The sequence below is a fragment of the Delphinapterus leucas genome, chromosome 9 (assembly GCF_059928025.1).
Source record: "Delphinapterus leucas isolate spDelLeu-1000000601 "Yukka" chromosome 9, BTC_Dleu_Yukka2, whole genome shotgun sequence".
NCBI lineage: Eukaryota > Metazoa > Chordata > Mammalia > Artiodactyla > Monodontidae > Delphinapterus > Delphinapterus leucas.
In genome coordinates, this window is record NC_143137.1 from 22,450,667 (window position 1) to 22,463,464 (window position 12,798).

Below are 12,798 nucleotides of genomic sequence, written 5' to 3' on the forward strand. Positions count from 1 at the left end.
TGAGGGTTTATAAACACTTTACCCTCAAGTAAATGCAGAGTTTGACTAGGCTTCCTGGAAAACAGAGCTTGGGACAAAGCCTAAGGGTTAATGTTTCTGTGGAGAGGTTGCAAGCCCAGAGCAGCAAGAGTGAGGAAAAGAGGTGAGGCCGGGAAGGAGGGGAAGCAAACACAAGGTTGTGCATTATCAAACTGGCTACGGGCCCACAAGAAAATACACAAAGTTGCTCACTCACTCACTTGGGATGTCTCCAGGGACTGGAAGAGTCAGTTGGAGAGAAAGAAGCAGAGTGAGCAACTGTCAGCCCCTCCCAGCCTCATCTCCCTTTTTGGTCAAAGTTTACCCCCTGGGGGTTAACTCCCCATGTCTGGGCCGTGTGAGCCCCTCTAAGCGGCTGCTGGGAAGCCAGAGGTTCCTGCAGGCCAGCTGGGCTGGACTTGGATGCTGTGCCCTGGCTCCCTTGGGGCAGTTGAGGTCACACCTGACAGGACAGCACAAGGACAGCAGCTGTGACTGCAGGGCCGCAGAAAGAAGCCAGCACCTCTCTAGGTGGGAGGCAGGGCAAGACGAGGCAAGATGAGACTGAAGAAAAGGCGGGACTTAGCCAATCTAGGAAGGTATATAAACTGGGTCCAGACAGTAACTTAGGAAAAAACTGTCTTTGATTCTGAAATTGCTCAGGCCCTTGATGCTCTGGGCAGTCAGATGTCTTTTGACTGCAACTTTGGTAAGCGCGGGTTGAAAAAAAGGATGTGCTCTCTCCTCATGATGAAATGATGCAACTGTCTGCAAGGGCCCAGAGGCCTTGCAAATTTGAGCTGGGCCTGCAACCCCAGAGAAGCCTGGACCATTGTTCTAATCGCTGACCCGACAGCCAAAAACATGGCATTGGAACAGTTTTATTTTTTTATGTGTGTTGTGTCTTCGTTGCTGCGCGTGGGCTTTCTCTAGCTGCGGCAAGCGGGGCTACTCTTCGCTGCGGTGCACAGGCTTCTCACTGCGGTGGCTTCTCTTGCTGCAGAGCACGGGCTCTAGGCACACGGGCTTCAGTAGTTGTGTGGTGCACAGGCTCAGTTGCTCCGCGGCATGTGGGATGGAGCAGCATCAATTTTAACTTACTTATCTCAAGCTATATATGGTTTTATTATATTTTTAGATATAATTCATGTACTTTAAAATTAATTCTTTTTTTTAATGATGTTGGGAGACTTTTTGTTTGTTTGTTTATTTGTTTATTTTTTCGCTGCGTTGGTTCTTTGCTGCTGCACGCGGGTTTTCTCTAGTTGCAGCGAGCAGGGGCTACTCTTGGTTGCAGTGCGCAGGCTTCTCATTGCAGTGGCTTCTCTTGTTGCAGAGCACGGGCTCTAGATGTGTGGGCTTCAGTAGTTGTGGCACACGGGCTCAGTAGTTGTGGCACACGGGCTCAGTAGTTGTGGCGCATAGGCTGAGTTGCTCCACAGCATGTGGGATCTTCCCGGACCAGGGCTCAAACCCATGTCCCCTGCATTGGCAGACGGATTCTTAACCACTGCGCCACCAGGGAAGCCCCTAAAATTAATTCTTTTAAAATATACAGTTCAGTGGTTTTAGATCATTCACAAGATTTTGCAACCAGCAGCACGATTAATTTTAGAACATTACCATTAACCCCAAAAGAAATCCCATACCCATTAGCAGTTACTTTCTATTTCCCATTTCCCGCAGGAAATCACTAACTGACTTTCTTTCTCTGTGAATTTGCCTATTCTGTATGTTTCATATGAGTGGAGTCATACAATATGTGGCCTGTTGTGACTGGCCTCTTTTGTTCAGCCTGTCTTCAAGGCTCATCCATGTGTGGCATGTATCAGAACTTCAGTCCTTTTTGATGGCTGATTAATAGCCCACTGTATGGATATGTCACATTTATTTTTCCGCTCATCAATTAATGGACCTTTAGGTTGTTTACACTTTTTGGCTCTTATGAGTAATGCTGCTATGAACATGCATATACAAGCTTTTTGTGTTTTAATTTCTCATGGTACATACCTAAAAATGGAATTGCTGGGTCATACATTAACTACATGTTGAACTTTTTGAGGAACTGCCAGACTGTTTTCCAAGTGGTTGTACCATTTTACTTTCCAACCGGCAATCTCTGAGGCTTCTAATTTCTACATATCCTCACCAATACTTATTGGTTGTTTTTTTTTTTTTTTTTTTGCAGTACGCGGGCCTCTCACTATTGTGGCCTCTCCCGTTGCGGAGCACAGGCTCCAGATGCGCAGGCTCAGCGGCCATGACTCACTGGCCTAGCTGCTCCGCGGCATGTGGGATCTTCCCGGACCGGGGCACGAGCCCATGTCCCCTGCATCGGCAGGCAGACTCTCAACCACTGTGCCACCAGGGAAGCCCTTGCCTGTCTTTTTGATGATAGCCACCCAAGTGTGTGAGAAGTGATACCGCACTGTGGTTTTGATTTGCATTTTCCTAATGACAAATAATGTCGAACATCTCTTCACGTGCTTAGTGGCCATGGAGAAATTTCTGTTCAAATCATTTTCCCATTTTTTGCTGTACACCTGAAACTAACACAACATTGTTAATCAACTATACTCCAGTATAAAACAAAAAGTTAAAAAAAATCATTTTCCCATTCTTAAATTGGGTTATTTGTCCATGTATTGTTGAATTGTAAGAATTCTTTATATATTCTGGATAGTGTTTATGTCAGATATGTTTGCAAATACTTTCTCCACTCTCTGGGTTGTCCTTTTGCTTTCTTGATATGTCCTTTGAAGTACAAAACTTTTAAATCAAAAAACATATGTTGATGCATATCTTTTTATTACTTTATGTATGTATATATCAATGTGTACTGTTTAAAACTGAGTTATAATTGACATAGCATTATATTCACTTCAGATGTACAACATAGTGATTTGATATATGTATATATTTTGAAATGTTCATTTTAACCAAGAAGAATGTGATTGAATCAAAGCTATCATGGTAGAGTTTGGTAACATCCCTCCCCACCTTCTGCCATTGCGGGCCAGTCAGCTGAGGGCACATTTCCTGGACCCTTTGCCATTTGACCACTGGAGTAAGGCCAAGGCAGCCAGAGCGCCCTAGGGAAAACCAAACTGCTTCCTGAGACATTGGGAGAAAGTCAGAGGAGGGATATTTAGAAAGGAAAAGGGAACAGGAGTCCCATTTGCTCACTTTTTTCTTTTTCTTTGCTCAACTAAGCAAATTCATACACCTCACTTTCCTCTAATGCAACTTCTTCATTTCTCCCCCTGCATAGCAAAAGAGACCTGGCAGGCATTGAGAGGAATAAGAAAAAAATGGCTGTCTTTTCAGACTTAACCAAAAATTCTTTAAGGTCCTGACTCAATGTAAGGTATCCCATGTGTAACCTTCCTGGTATTAGGCAGTTTTCCCCACAGTCTATTGGGGGCGAGCTGATGAGTTCCCCAGGTGCCCCATGAGAGCTGGGATTGGAATTAAGAACCCCAGATTTTGAGGCCATCTGCCTTAGGGCCAGAGCCTCTCCCTCCCTTCCCAGAGAGCCAGATCGGGGCGCTTAGTGTGGAAGCCTTGACTCCACACATTCTGCCTTTTTTAAGAGCAAATGTCTGTTTTAGGCACAGAAAATACAAAGAGGAATAAGACAGCTCCTACCCACACAGGGCAGTAGGGAATCTGCACCAGAAACAAGTAGCCACTCCAACCACGTGACACACATGAAATAGAAGTGCTGGGTACACATGGGCCCTGGCAAGCCTGCCTGTGACTCCAGCAGGTGGCCTCAGATGGGCAGCTGCGTCTGCCCTTGAAGGGGACCTGGACGTGCTGCAGCCCCACAAGCTGGAGGAAAGGGCTAGCCCCACATTTGTTGGGGCAAAATGGGGTGTCTGCCCCAGAGAGGGTAAAGTAAGACATTTAGTGAAAAGAAAAGTTGTGGCTCTTCAAGGAGAGGAGAGAACAGAGGGTGCGAAAAGATGGGAGAGGAGGGAAGAGGATGTTTGGTCAACAGTTGTTCCTGCCGTGACTCGGAGCAACAAGGAAGAGTAGGACTTTTTTTTTAATAATACCTTTATTGAGCTATAATTCATATACGATACAATCCACTCTAAGTGCACAATTCAATGTTTTTTAGTATATCCACAGAGTTGTGCAACCATCACCACAATTTTAGAACATTTTCATCACCTTGAAAAGACACCTGTGCCCCTTAGTGGTAACCCCGCCCCCCACTCTGCCTATTCCCCCAGCCCTAGACAACTACCGATTTACTTTCTGTCTCTATACATAGTTCTATTCTGCACATTTGACATAAAAGAAATCATACAATGTGGTCTTTTGTGACTGGCTTATTTCTCTTTGCATAATATTTTCAAGGTTCATCCAGGGTGAATCAATATTTCATTTCTCTTCACTGCTAAATAATATCTCACTGTACGGTTACACCACATTTTATGTATCCATTCATCAGTTGATGGACATTTGGGTTGTTTCCACTTGGCATCATGAATAATGGTGCTTATAAACGTTCGTGTACAAGTTTTTATATGGAGGAGTAGGACTTTCCAGTTAGTCCTTATCAATTATTTATTAACTGCCTCTTGTGTATATAGCACAGTGATAGGTGTAGGGGTGAGGGAAAGGATGTAGGAGGGCCGAGACCCAAAGAACTATAAATATAATTCCCCAACTGTCCTCTGACTAAAGAGATATAAAATCAAAATACATTAGGTGAATCTTCAGTGGATTCTGGCTCAAAAAAAAAAGCCGTAGAGGGGACAGTTAAAAACATCTGATTGTGGACTGGAAATTAGATGACATTAGGGAATCATTGCTCATTTTCATATGTGTGCTAATGATATGGTTATAAAGGAAAATGTCCCGATTTGCAGGGTATGCATGCTGAAGAAGTATGTAGGGTTGAAGTGTCATGGTGTCTGAAGGTTATTCTCAAAAATTTAGCAAAAAAAAAAAAAAGGTACACACTTGACTACATGCGAGTAAAACAAATATGGCAAAATGTTAACAGTTGTTAAATCTGGATGGTGGGTATTTGGGTGGTCATTGTACTATTTTCTCAAATTTTCAGCATATTTGAACATTTCCAAAATAAAAATCTAAAAAAATTACAAAGCAAGGTAAGGACATAAAAGTAAGTGGTGTATCTTTTAAAACAAGGTAGTCGGGGAAGGCCTCTGAAGGCAGGACATTTGAATAAATGCAGGAAGGAGGGAGTTGGCCATGAGGACCCAGGGGAAGGGCATTCCAGGAAGAGGGAACAGCCATCTCAGGGGCCCTGAAGTGGAAACGGGCTTGGTGTATCCCTGGACACAAGCACTGAGAGAGGCTGAGGGGATGTGAGGGAGGCAGGAGATGAGGTTGAAAAGGTAGCCTAAATCCAGATAACACAGCATCATAGAACTAAGATTTTAGTTTAAGGATGACCTACTAAAGGACCATGAGTGGAGAGTTACTTGGGTCAAATTATATTTTAAAACATCTCTCTGGTTCCTGGGTGGAGAATAGGCTGTGAGGTGAGGGTGGGGGTCATAGTGGACAAGAGTGGAAACAGAGAGGCTGATAAATAGGATTTATTGCAGAGAGTGTGGCGTCACAGATTAGGTGATGGCACAGGGAGAAGGGCTTAGTTTTGGCAAATATGTCCCAGAAGGGGAGTTCTCATGGAGTTTGTTGATGGACTGGGTGTCGGAATGAGGGGAAAAAACAGTCAAAAGAGACTCCAAGGACAGTCTGAGCATCTGGCCAAATGGTGGCGCCATTTGCTGAGACAGGGAACTCTGGAGGGGAGGCACAGGCTTTTCCTTTCCAGAGGAACATTAGTTTGGTTTAGAATAGCCTGGAAGTCTTTGTGGTCATGGAGGAGCTGGAATTGGGGTTGGGCCTTCAAAATAAGTTCATCAGTGTCAACAAATTAAGGTTTTCATGTGGGTTAACTTTCTGAGCATCCAAAGTACTGCTTTAAGCTGTTTATCTTTTGTTGCCTTTTCAGCTAGAGTCGTCCTTTCTTCCTTTTAGTTGTATGGTATTTGAGCATTTACTGTGTACCACGTGCAGTTCTAGGCATTGGATGTATTGCAGTGAATGAAACAGACAAAACCTCTGCCTTCATAGTGTTTACATTCTGGTGAAGGGAGAAGACAAACATAGCTAAGTAATATACAGCATGTAATATATGAGATTGTGATAAGTCTTAGGGAGAAAAGCAAAACAGGGGAGGGGAAGAGGAGGCACTGCAGTGGAGCCGGGACTGCAATTTTTAAAAAATATTTATTTATTTATTATTTATTTTATTTATTTTGGCTGCGCTGGGTCTTCGTTACGGCATGCGGGATCTTTTAGTCGCGGCATGCGGACTCTTAGTTGTGGCATGCGTGTGGGATCTAGCTCCCCGACCAGGGATCGAACCCAGTCCCCGTGCATTGGGAGTGCGGAGTCTTACCCATTAGACCACCAGGGAAGTCCCTGGGATTTCAATTTTAAATCGGGTGCCCAGAGAAGGCTCTACAGAGAAGGTGACATCTCTGCAAAGACCTAAAAGAGAGAAGGGAGGAAGCCATGTTTTTAATCTAAGTGAAGAATGTTTCAGACTGAGTGGCAAGTACAAAGGCCCTGGGGCAGGAGCATACTTGGTATATCTGAGGAACAGCTAGAAGGCCAGTGTGGCTAGAAAGCTGTGAGTCAGGGAAGAGGGTAGGGGCAGCTCCTATAGGGCCTGGGAAGCCCGCAATGACTTTGGCTTTAACATAGAGTGAAATGGGAAGTCCTTAGAGAGTTTTGAATAGTGGGGATCTGATTTATGGTTTAAAAGGATCACCGGTTTCTATCTGAGTGAATTCAGGGATTAAAGAGAGGAGGCCTGTTGGAAAGTGATTGTATATAGTAACGATAATGGCTTAGTAGAGGTGGTGCGGAAAAGATTGTGGATATATTTGATAGTAGAGCCAACAGGATTTCCTGATAGATTCAAGGTACAGAATTAGAAAGACGGGTCAAGGATTGTAAAGTCTAAGGCCTTTGGCCTGAGCAGCTGGAAGGATGTATTTGGTTGAACCAAATGATGTTGCTGATACTTGACTGTTCTTGACCTTAAAAAAAAAAAAAAAAGGTTATTTCATATATTCTAACTTAATAGTGGCCATTTACTGAGAAGGGGAAAACTATGTGAGGAAGAGGTGGGGAGATTATCAGAAGTTTATTTTTGGTCACGAGAAGATGTTGAATAGTCAGCTGTATATACGTGTCTGGAGTTCAGGAGCAAGGCCCCAGTCAGCAATGTATATTAGGGAGTCAGAGCATAGAGGGCAGTTAAAGCTCTGAGACTGGATGAGATCACTTAGGAATTAAATGTAGATAAAGAAGAACAGAGGCCTGGAGACTGAGCCTGGAGCCTCTAGCATTTCCAGATCACGGAAATGAGGAAGCAGGAAGCCACGACTGGCAAAACAAGGGTTCCAAACAGGGGTGCTGGCCCCGACGAATAATGTAGGTGTGAAAAATTTCCCCAGCCTTGCTCTCTCCTTGAGCCTTGGCATTAGGGTATGTGTGTGTGTGTGCGTGCACGTGTGTAAGGGGGACATGATAATATCTTATCCATGACTAGATCTTTAGAAATTGCAACATCTCTTCTCCTATTTGATCTAAGCAAGGGTAATGTAGGTGCTATCATCCCATTTTACAGATGAGTAAACTGGGACACAAAGGTTAGGTTACTTGCCCAAGTTACAACAATAACAGGTAGCAGATCTGGGACTATGAGGGGGCATCTGTCTCCAAGTTCCACACTCTCATTGAATCACACTTGTTTGGGGGAGGTTGGTGCTTCCCCAGGGGGCCAGCTGCCAGAGGGAGCAAGCAAAGAATCCCATGGGAATGATAGCAGTGAAGGAGATACAATCTTTCCATCCTTTCTGTACAATCTTTCCATCCTTTCTGCTGCTGGCTGTTCTTGCGCCCCACTGACTGCTTCTATGGGGAAAAATTATAACAGGGTTACATGGAGATGACTTGAAATGAGTTTTAAGCTTTTATTTCTTGGCAGCAAGGAAACTGCTGATATTATTGCCTTCTTGAGGGGTCTGGACCTGTGATCTCAGATACCAAGAGCTCCGGATTTAAAATGAACCTATTTCTCAACAGAAATGGTCAAATGGAATCAGGAAGCCTTATTTGGGGGACTTTCACATTTGGCGGGGTTACTGATAAATTCACTTTAGTTTTAGAGCCATTGGGTTAATAGGGACCTTTCAGAGATAGAGCAGCTTCTGGGCTGGGCTCTTCGACTCACTCCACCGAATGATGGGTTTCGTCTTACTCCCTCTTAGTGCCTTGCTCAAAGCAATATATTCTCTGCAAACTTGTTTTCTTGCCTTTGAGAAGCTGCTCCTGAGATCAGAGGCTCCATTGGTCAAGCTTGGCCCTGCCCTGGGGAGAGATAAACAGGCCCGAATACATTTCCCAGATTGCAACACTGACGTGTCAGGCAAGGCTGGACAGCTGTTCCCTCACAGCGCCCCTGGTTGTCCCCGATAAGGAAGAACATGGCTCATTCCAGGGTACTGCCTTGTGTGCACACATATAAACAGACACTCCCAGGTCCCGGTGTTGTTTTAGAGCAAATTATTGACATACTGAGTGGCTGAGACACTGGGGGGAAAGGTGAGCACAAACTGACTCCGCTCAAGGGAAGCTCCAGGTCCATAAGCAAAAAATAAGTCAAACCAAGACTGTCATTTGGCGCCACTTTGGAGCCACTTTTTGAACCTACCTGGTCAAGGGCAGGTTCAGGAGTCCTCTGAAGCTCTGGAAAGAGGAGGAAAGGGGGAGGAAGTCAGAATAAGGGAGGTGGATTTATGAAGGAGCAGACGTCGAAATGCCCAGAGGGAAAAGTGTCTGGTAAAAATGTGAACATACCTTCACCACAAAGATCGACACTGTGATGTCTTTAAAAAAATACCAAAAATGGGAATTCCCTGGTGGTCCAGTGGTTAGGACTCTGCGCTTCCACTGCAGGGGGCACAGGTTCGATAACTGGTTGGGGGAACTGAGATCCTGCATGTCGTGTGGCGCAGCCAAAAAAAAAAAAAAAATTAAATTACAAATACCCTCCCCCAAAAAAGTGAATGCTCTTCTTAAATGACATACAGTGTATAAGGGGTGGGGCAAATGGGGGATTAATATTAATAATACCATCAGTAATATCATCACACCTTGTAATCAACACTTCACGTTGTCTTCATAAAAAGCAATTTATAGTTTACAAGGGGCTTTCACATTCATCTTTTCCATTTATTCCATCAACCCACTCGAGTGGGTAGGGCATTATAAGCCACATTTTACAGATGAGAAAACTGAGGCTTGGGAGGATATAAGCAATTAACTGAGGCATAATTAAGAGCTGGGGAGGGGCAGGTTTGTCCTAAGTAACCCAGGGCTAAGATACTTACTAGGAAGGGTGATTCCTTTTCAATGACTGCTCAGAGGCTAAATCACCATGGCATTCTTAAATAGAGCAGCCTCACCTTCCCCAGTGTGGTCCAGAACAAGTCTCTCTAAACACTCCTCTGATGATTTTTGCTTAGTACTTAGACCACAGCATCATAACATCTGTGAAGATTAAAGCATCACGGGAAAATCTCTATATCCACCCTATGCCCTTCTTTCTCAAGTGTCCCATCCTTGACCAGCTCTTTCTGTTCTGGAAAAAATAGCTTCAGATCCTTTAAGTTTGCTACCTTGGTCTCAGGTGGGGAGGAAACGTCCTTATTTTCATAGGACATTATGGAAGCACAGGACCCACCTGGAGCGGTCAGGCAGGTGTTTTGAAAGTGCTGATGCCTACTGGAATCTTCCAGCAGTTGTTCTCAAACTTTGGCCTGCATCAGAATCATCTGGGGAGCTTGTTAAAGACTTGGATGTCCAAGGCCCACCCCAGACCTTCTGAATCAGAATCTCCTACCCTAAAACACATGAATATAATAATACTTCCATTCTTTAACCATTATCGTTTATGATGATGATAACAACACTGGCAGTTGAGCTATTAAATGAGTGGGGGAGTTGGGGGCGGGGGCAGAGAGCTGGGAGGGCAGGAGAAAGAGGAACTACAACTCCCAGAATCCCTCGAGAAAGCCCACGCTACGGCCGCGGCGGCCCACCCCTTTCGACAGCTGGGTCCGCCCCCTCCGATGACGTCACAGAGGTGACGTCAAGGCGCCCAGAGCGAGGCTGGGGTAGAGAGGCCGACTGAGCTGGAGTCGTCCGCTTGTCGTGGGGGCTGCTAGGGAGCCGGCGAGAGGGTGAGCGGGCGAGCAGGCGAGTGAGCTAGCGCAGGCAGGAGGGAGAGTCGCGCGGCGCAGAGGAGCGCCGGGGCCGGGAAGCGGAGACTCACAGCCAAAGAGGGGCAGCCCGAGCCGGGCGCCGCGGGGTCCCCACCCCCACTCGGCCGGACGGTGCCCGGTGTTCCCCCGTGCGGGGGGCGGCGGCGGCGGCGGCGGCTGACGGGACCGGACAGGACCGCGGGGGTGTTGCCACCTCCACCGAGGAGCCGGCGCGGCCGCGGGCTCCTCAGAGCCGGGGCCCGGGGCCCGTGACAGACGGGCCGAGGAAGGGAGAGAGGCGGCGGCGGCGCAGGCGACGGGGAGGCAGCGGCGAAACCATGTCATCCCCTAGTCCGGGAAAGAGGCGGATGGACACGGACGTGGTCAAGCTGTATCCTTCGTGGACTGGGAATTCGGGCTGTATGTGGGGGGCGGTTTGGGGATGCCCAGGGCACCCCCTGAAACCTAAGCAGGGGCCCAGGGGCACTCCAGGCCACTGTCCGAGGCTCCCTCCCCCATCTCCCTCCCCCTAGTGCCTACGGAGGCTCCTTGGCACCTCCCAGGAGCCGAGAGCCTTCTCAGCTCCCCCTTTATCTGCAGCACCCCGAAATGTGCGTTGTTCCACGCTCTTTCCTCACCCCCAGTGCCCGTGACTTTTCTTCACGACGTTTGGACTCCCAAGTAGGCCTTTCCCCCCCCCAACCCCCCAGGACCAGCCGCCTCTCTTCACCACCGAGCCCACCTTCTTTTTCCTGTTTGCTTGCTCTGGATTTAGGGACTCGAGGTAGAAATTCCCGAGAGCGAAGAATTCCCTTTCTCCTTTTCTTGAGATGCCTCCACTGCCTCCACTCACAATGCTTCTTGAACTGGGGTAACTCAAGTGACCTCCTTTATCCCTAATTCCTTTCTATATTAGGAAGAGAGTAGTCTGCTCAGTGCCCCCTCTTGTAATAAAGAGCTCTGAATGTTTTAAACCAGAGACCCCTATTAAGCTTTCTGGTCCTTAGAAGAACCCCACTGTTTTTCTTCCTACCGACAAAGCCTATCCCACCCATAGTTGTATATGGTGAGGACCCCCAGTCCCTCCAGCAAGCCACCCTCCATATTGTGGCTATGACAGCTGAGGGGGAAGGAGAGAAAGAGGATCTCCTTGACCAAATAGCCCCTGTACTAGCCACTTAAGCAAACTCTTCATATGAGAATAAGGTTCTTGGGGAATAATTGCCCTGATCTTGCCAAGTGACACCCTCTATTTTTCTACTCCTCCCCCGCCCCCCCTCCCCAACTTTATGTACTTTGAAGGTAGCAGTGGGAAAGCTATAACTGATAAGAGTCCTTCAGGCAGTGGTTTTGGTTGGAGTCCAGGCTGATTATTTCATGACCAGCTTGAGAAATTCGCGAAGGTTCCTGTGACAAATCGAGACATTTTTGGAGGGGTAATTTAGAGAGTGGGGGGAGAGAGGAAATGAGCCCAGTGTTCTGAACAACTAATCCCCGGGGAGAGGGGGACCCGGGGGTGGGGAGTGGTAGTGTGTGAAACGCAGTTAAAAAGTCCTGTCTCCTGCTTCTGTCTCTCCCTCACCCCCATCCCCCCACCATTTCCCCCTGTTGCAGGGTTTTGTTTATATAACTCAAGTTGTTTGGCTAGATTCTTCAGGTGAATTCCTTCGTTATTCCTTTTATTGTTGCTGTTTTTGATTGGATGTTTTACCTGTTTGTAGAGATCAGTGATTATTGTTAGATACTCAGTTATGGAATTTGCTGAAGTTTTTAAAAAGTAGATTTTGCATTTGGTTTGGAAGTGGGGGATGGGAGGGAAGTTGCCTGGGCAAGTGATTTTTTTTTTTTTCCCCCACCATAATCTTTTCAGGAATAAGGTGTTTTTCTCCTCACTCAGCAAAACTTGATTAGAAATTAGGAACAGTAGATGAACTTCTAAGTTTTAGGGTTTGAAGTTGAGAATTTTGGGGAGGTGGGAGTGGGGATTAGAGAGAGGAGCAAGTAATAAAGTATATATTATGTACCAAATATATGTCTAGGCACAAGTGAAATTGACTCTTTATGAGCTGTTCGTGGCTGTGATTGAGTTTTGTCAATGTGTGAATGATACCAGTAACGTTGGCTTTTCATAAGGTGGCAGGATAACTTGTAACTATGGCTGTGTGTATAGTTTACACAAAGCAATATCGGGTTTTATTTTTGTTTAGAAACTAGGAAATGACATGGTGGCAGAATCTGAGTTATTTTTATCTTGAATTGAGACTTGCTGTCACACCTAATGCAAATTTCTATCTAATGTTTAATTGGGATGGGGCTGGGAGAGAGAATTCCAGCTGTCTTTGATCAATGTCAGGTTCTCAAATTGTAGACCTATATATTTTTTAGAAGACTGAGGATAAAGGGTGAGGCCTAACTTGACCTGATGCCTTTTCCATACAGTGCCTTTTGTTCA

General features: G+C 46.1%; 1 protein-coding gene and 1 long non-coding RNA gene across 5 annotated transcripts in view; one reads left to right on the top strand and one right to left on the bottom strand.

Moving 5' to 3' along the window:
• Window positions 1-3,985: 3,985 nt before the first annotated feature.
• On the bottom strand, window positions 3,986-10,446 carry LOC149748359 (uncharacterized). Its single transcript, XR_016394285.1, has 4 exons — window positions 9,827-10,446; window positions 8,941-9,078; window positions 8,795-8,829; window positions 3,986-7,995 (listed from the first exon to the last, which is right to left on the bottom strand). It is a non-coding gene; the product is annotated as an uncharacterized LOC149748359 (long non-coding RNA).
• A 62-nt stretch (window positions 10,447-10,508) lies between these two features.
• UBE2H (ubiquitin conjugating enzyme E2 H) overlaps window positions 10,509-12,798 on the top strand; it is a 101,388-nt gene continuing 99,098 nt past the window's right edge. For all 4 annotated transcript variants that reach the window (XM_089917401.1, XM_089917400.1, XM_022581207.3 and 1 more), the window contains exon 1: window positions 10,509-10,737. In XM_089917401.1, the coding sequence (XP_089773527.1) occupies window positions 10,685-10,737 (53 nt within the window). In that variant the 5' untranslated portion in view covers window positions 10,509-10,684. The remainder of the gene's footprint in view (window positions 10,738-12,798) is intronic.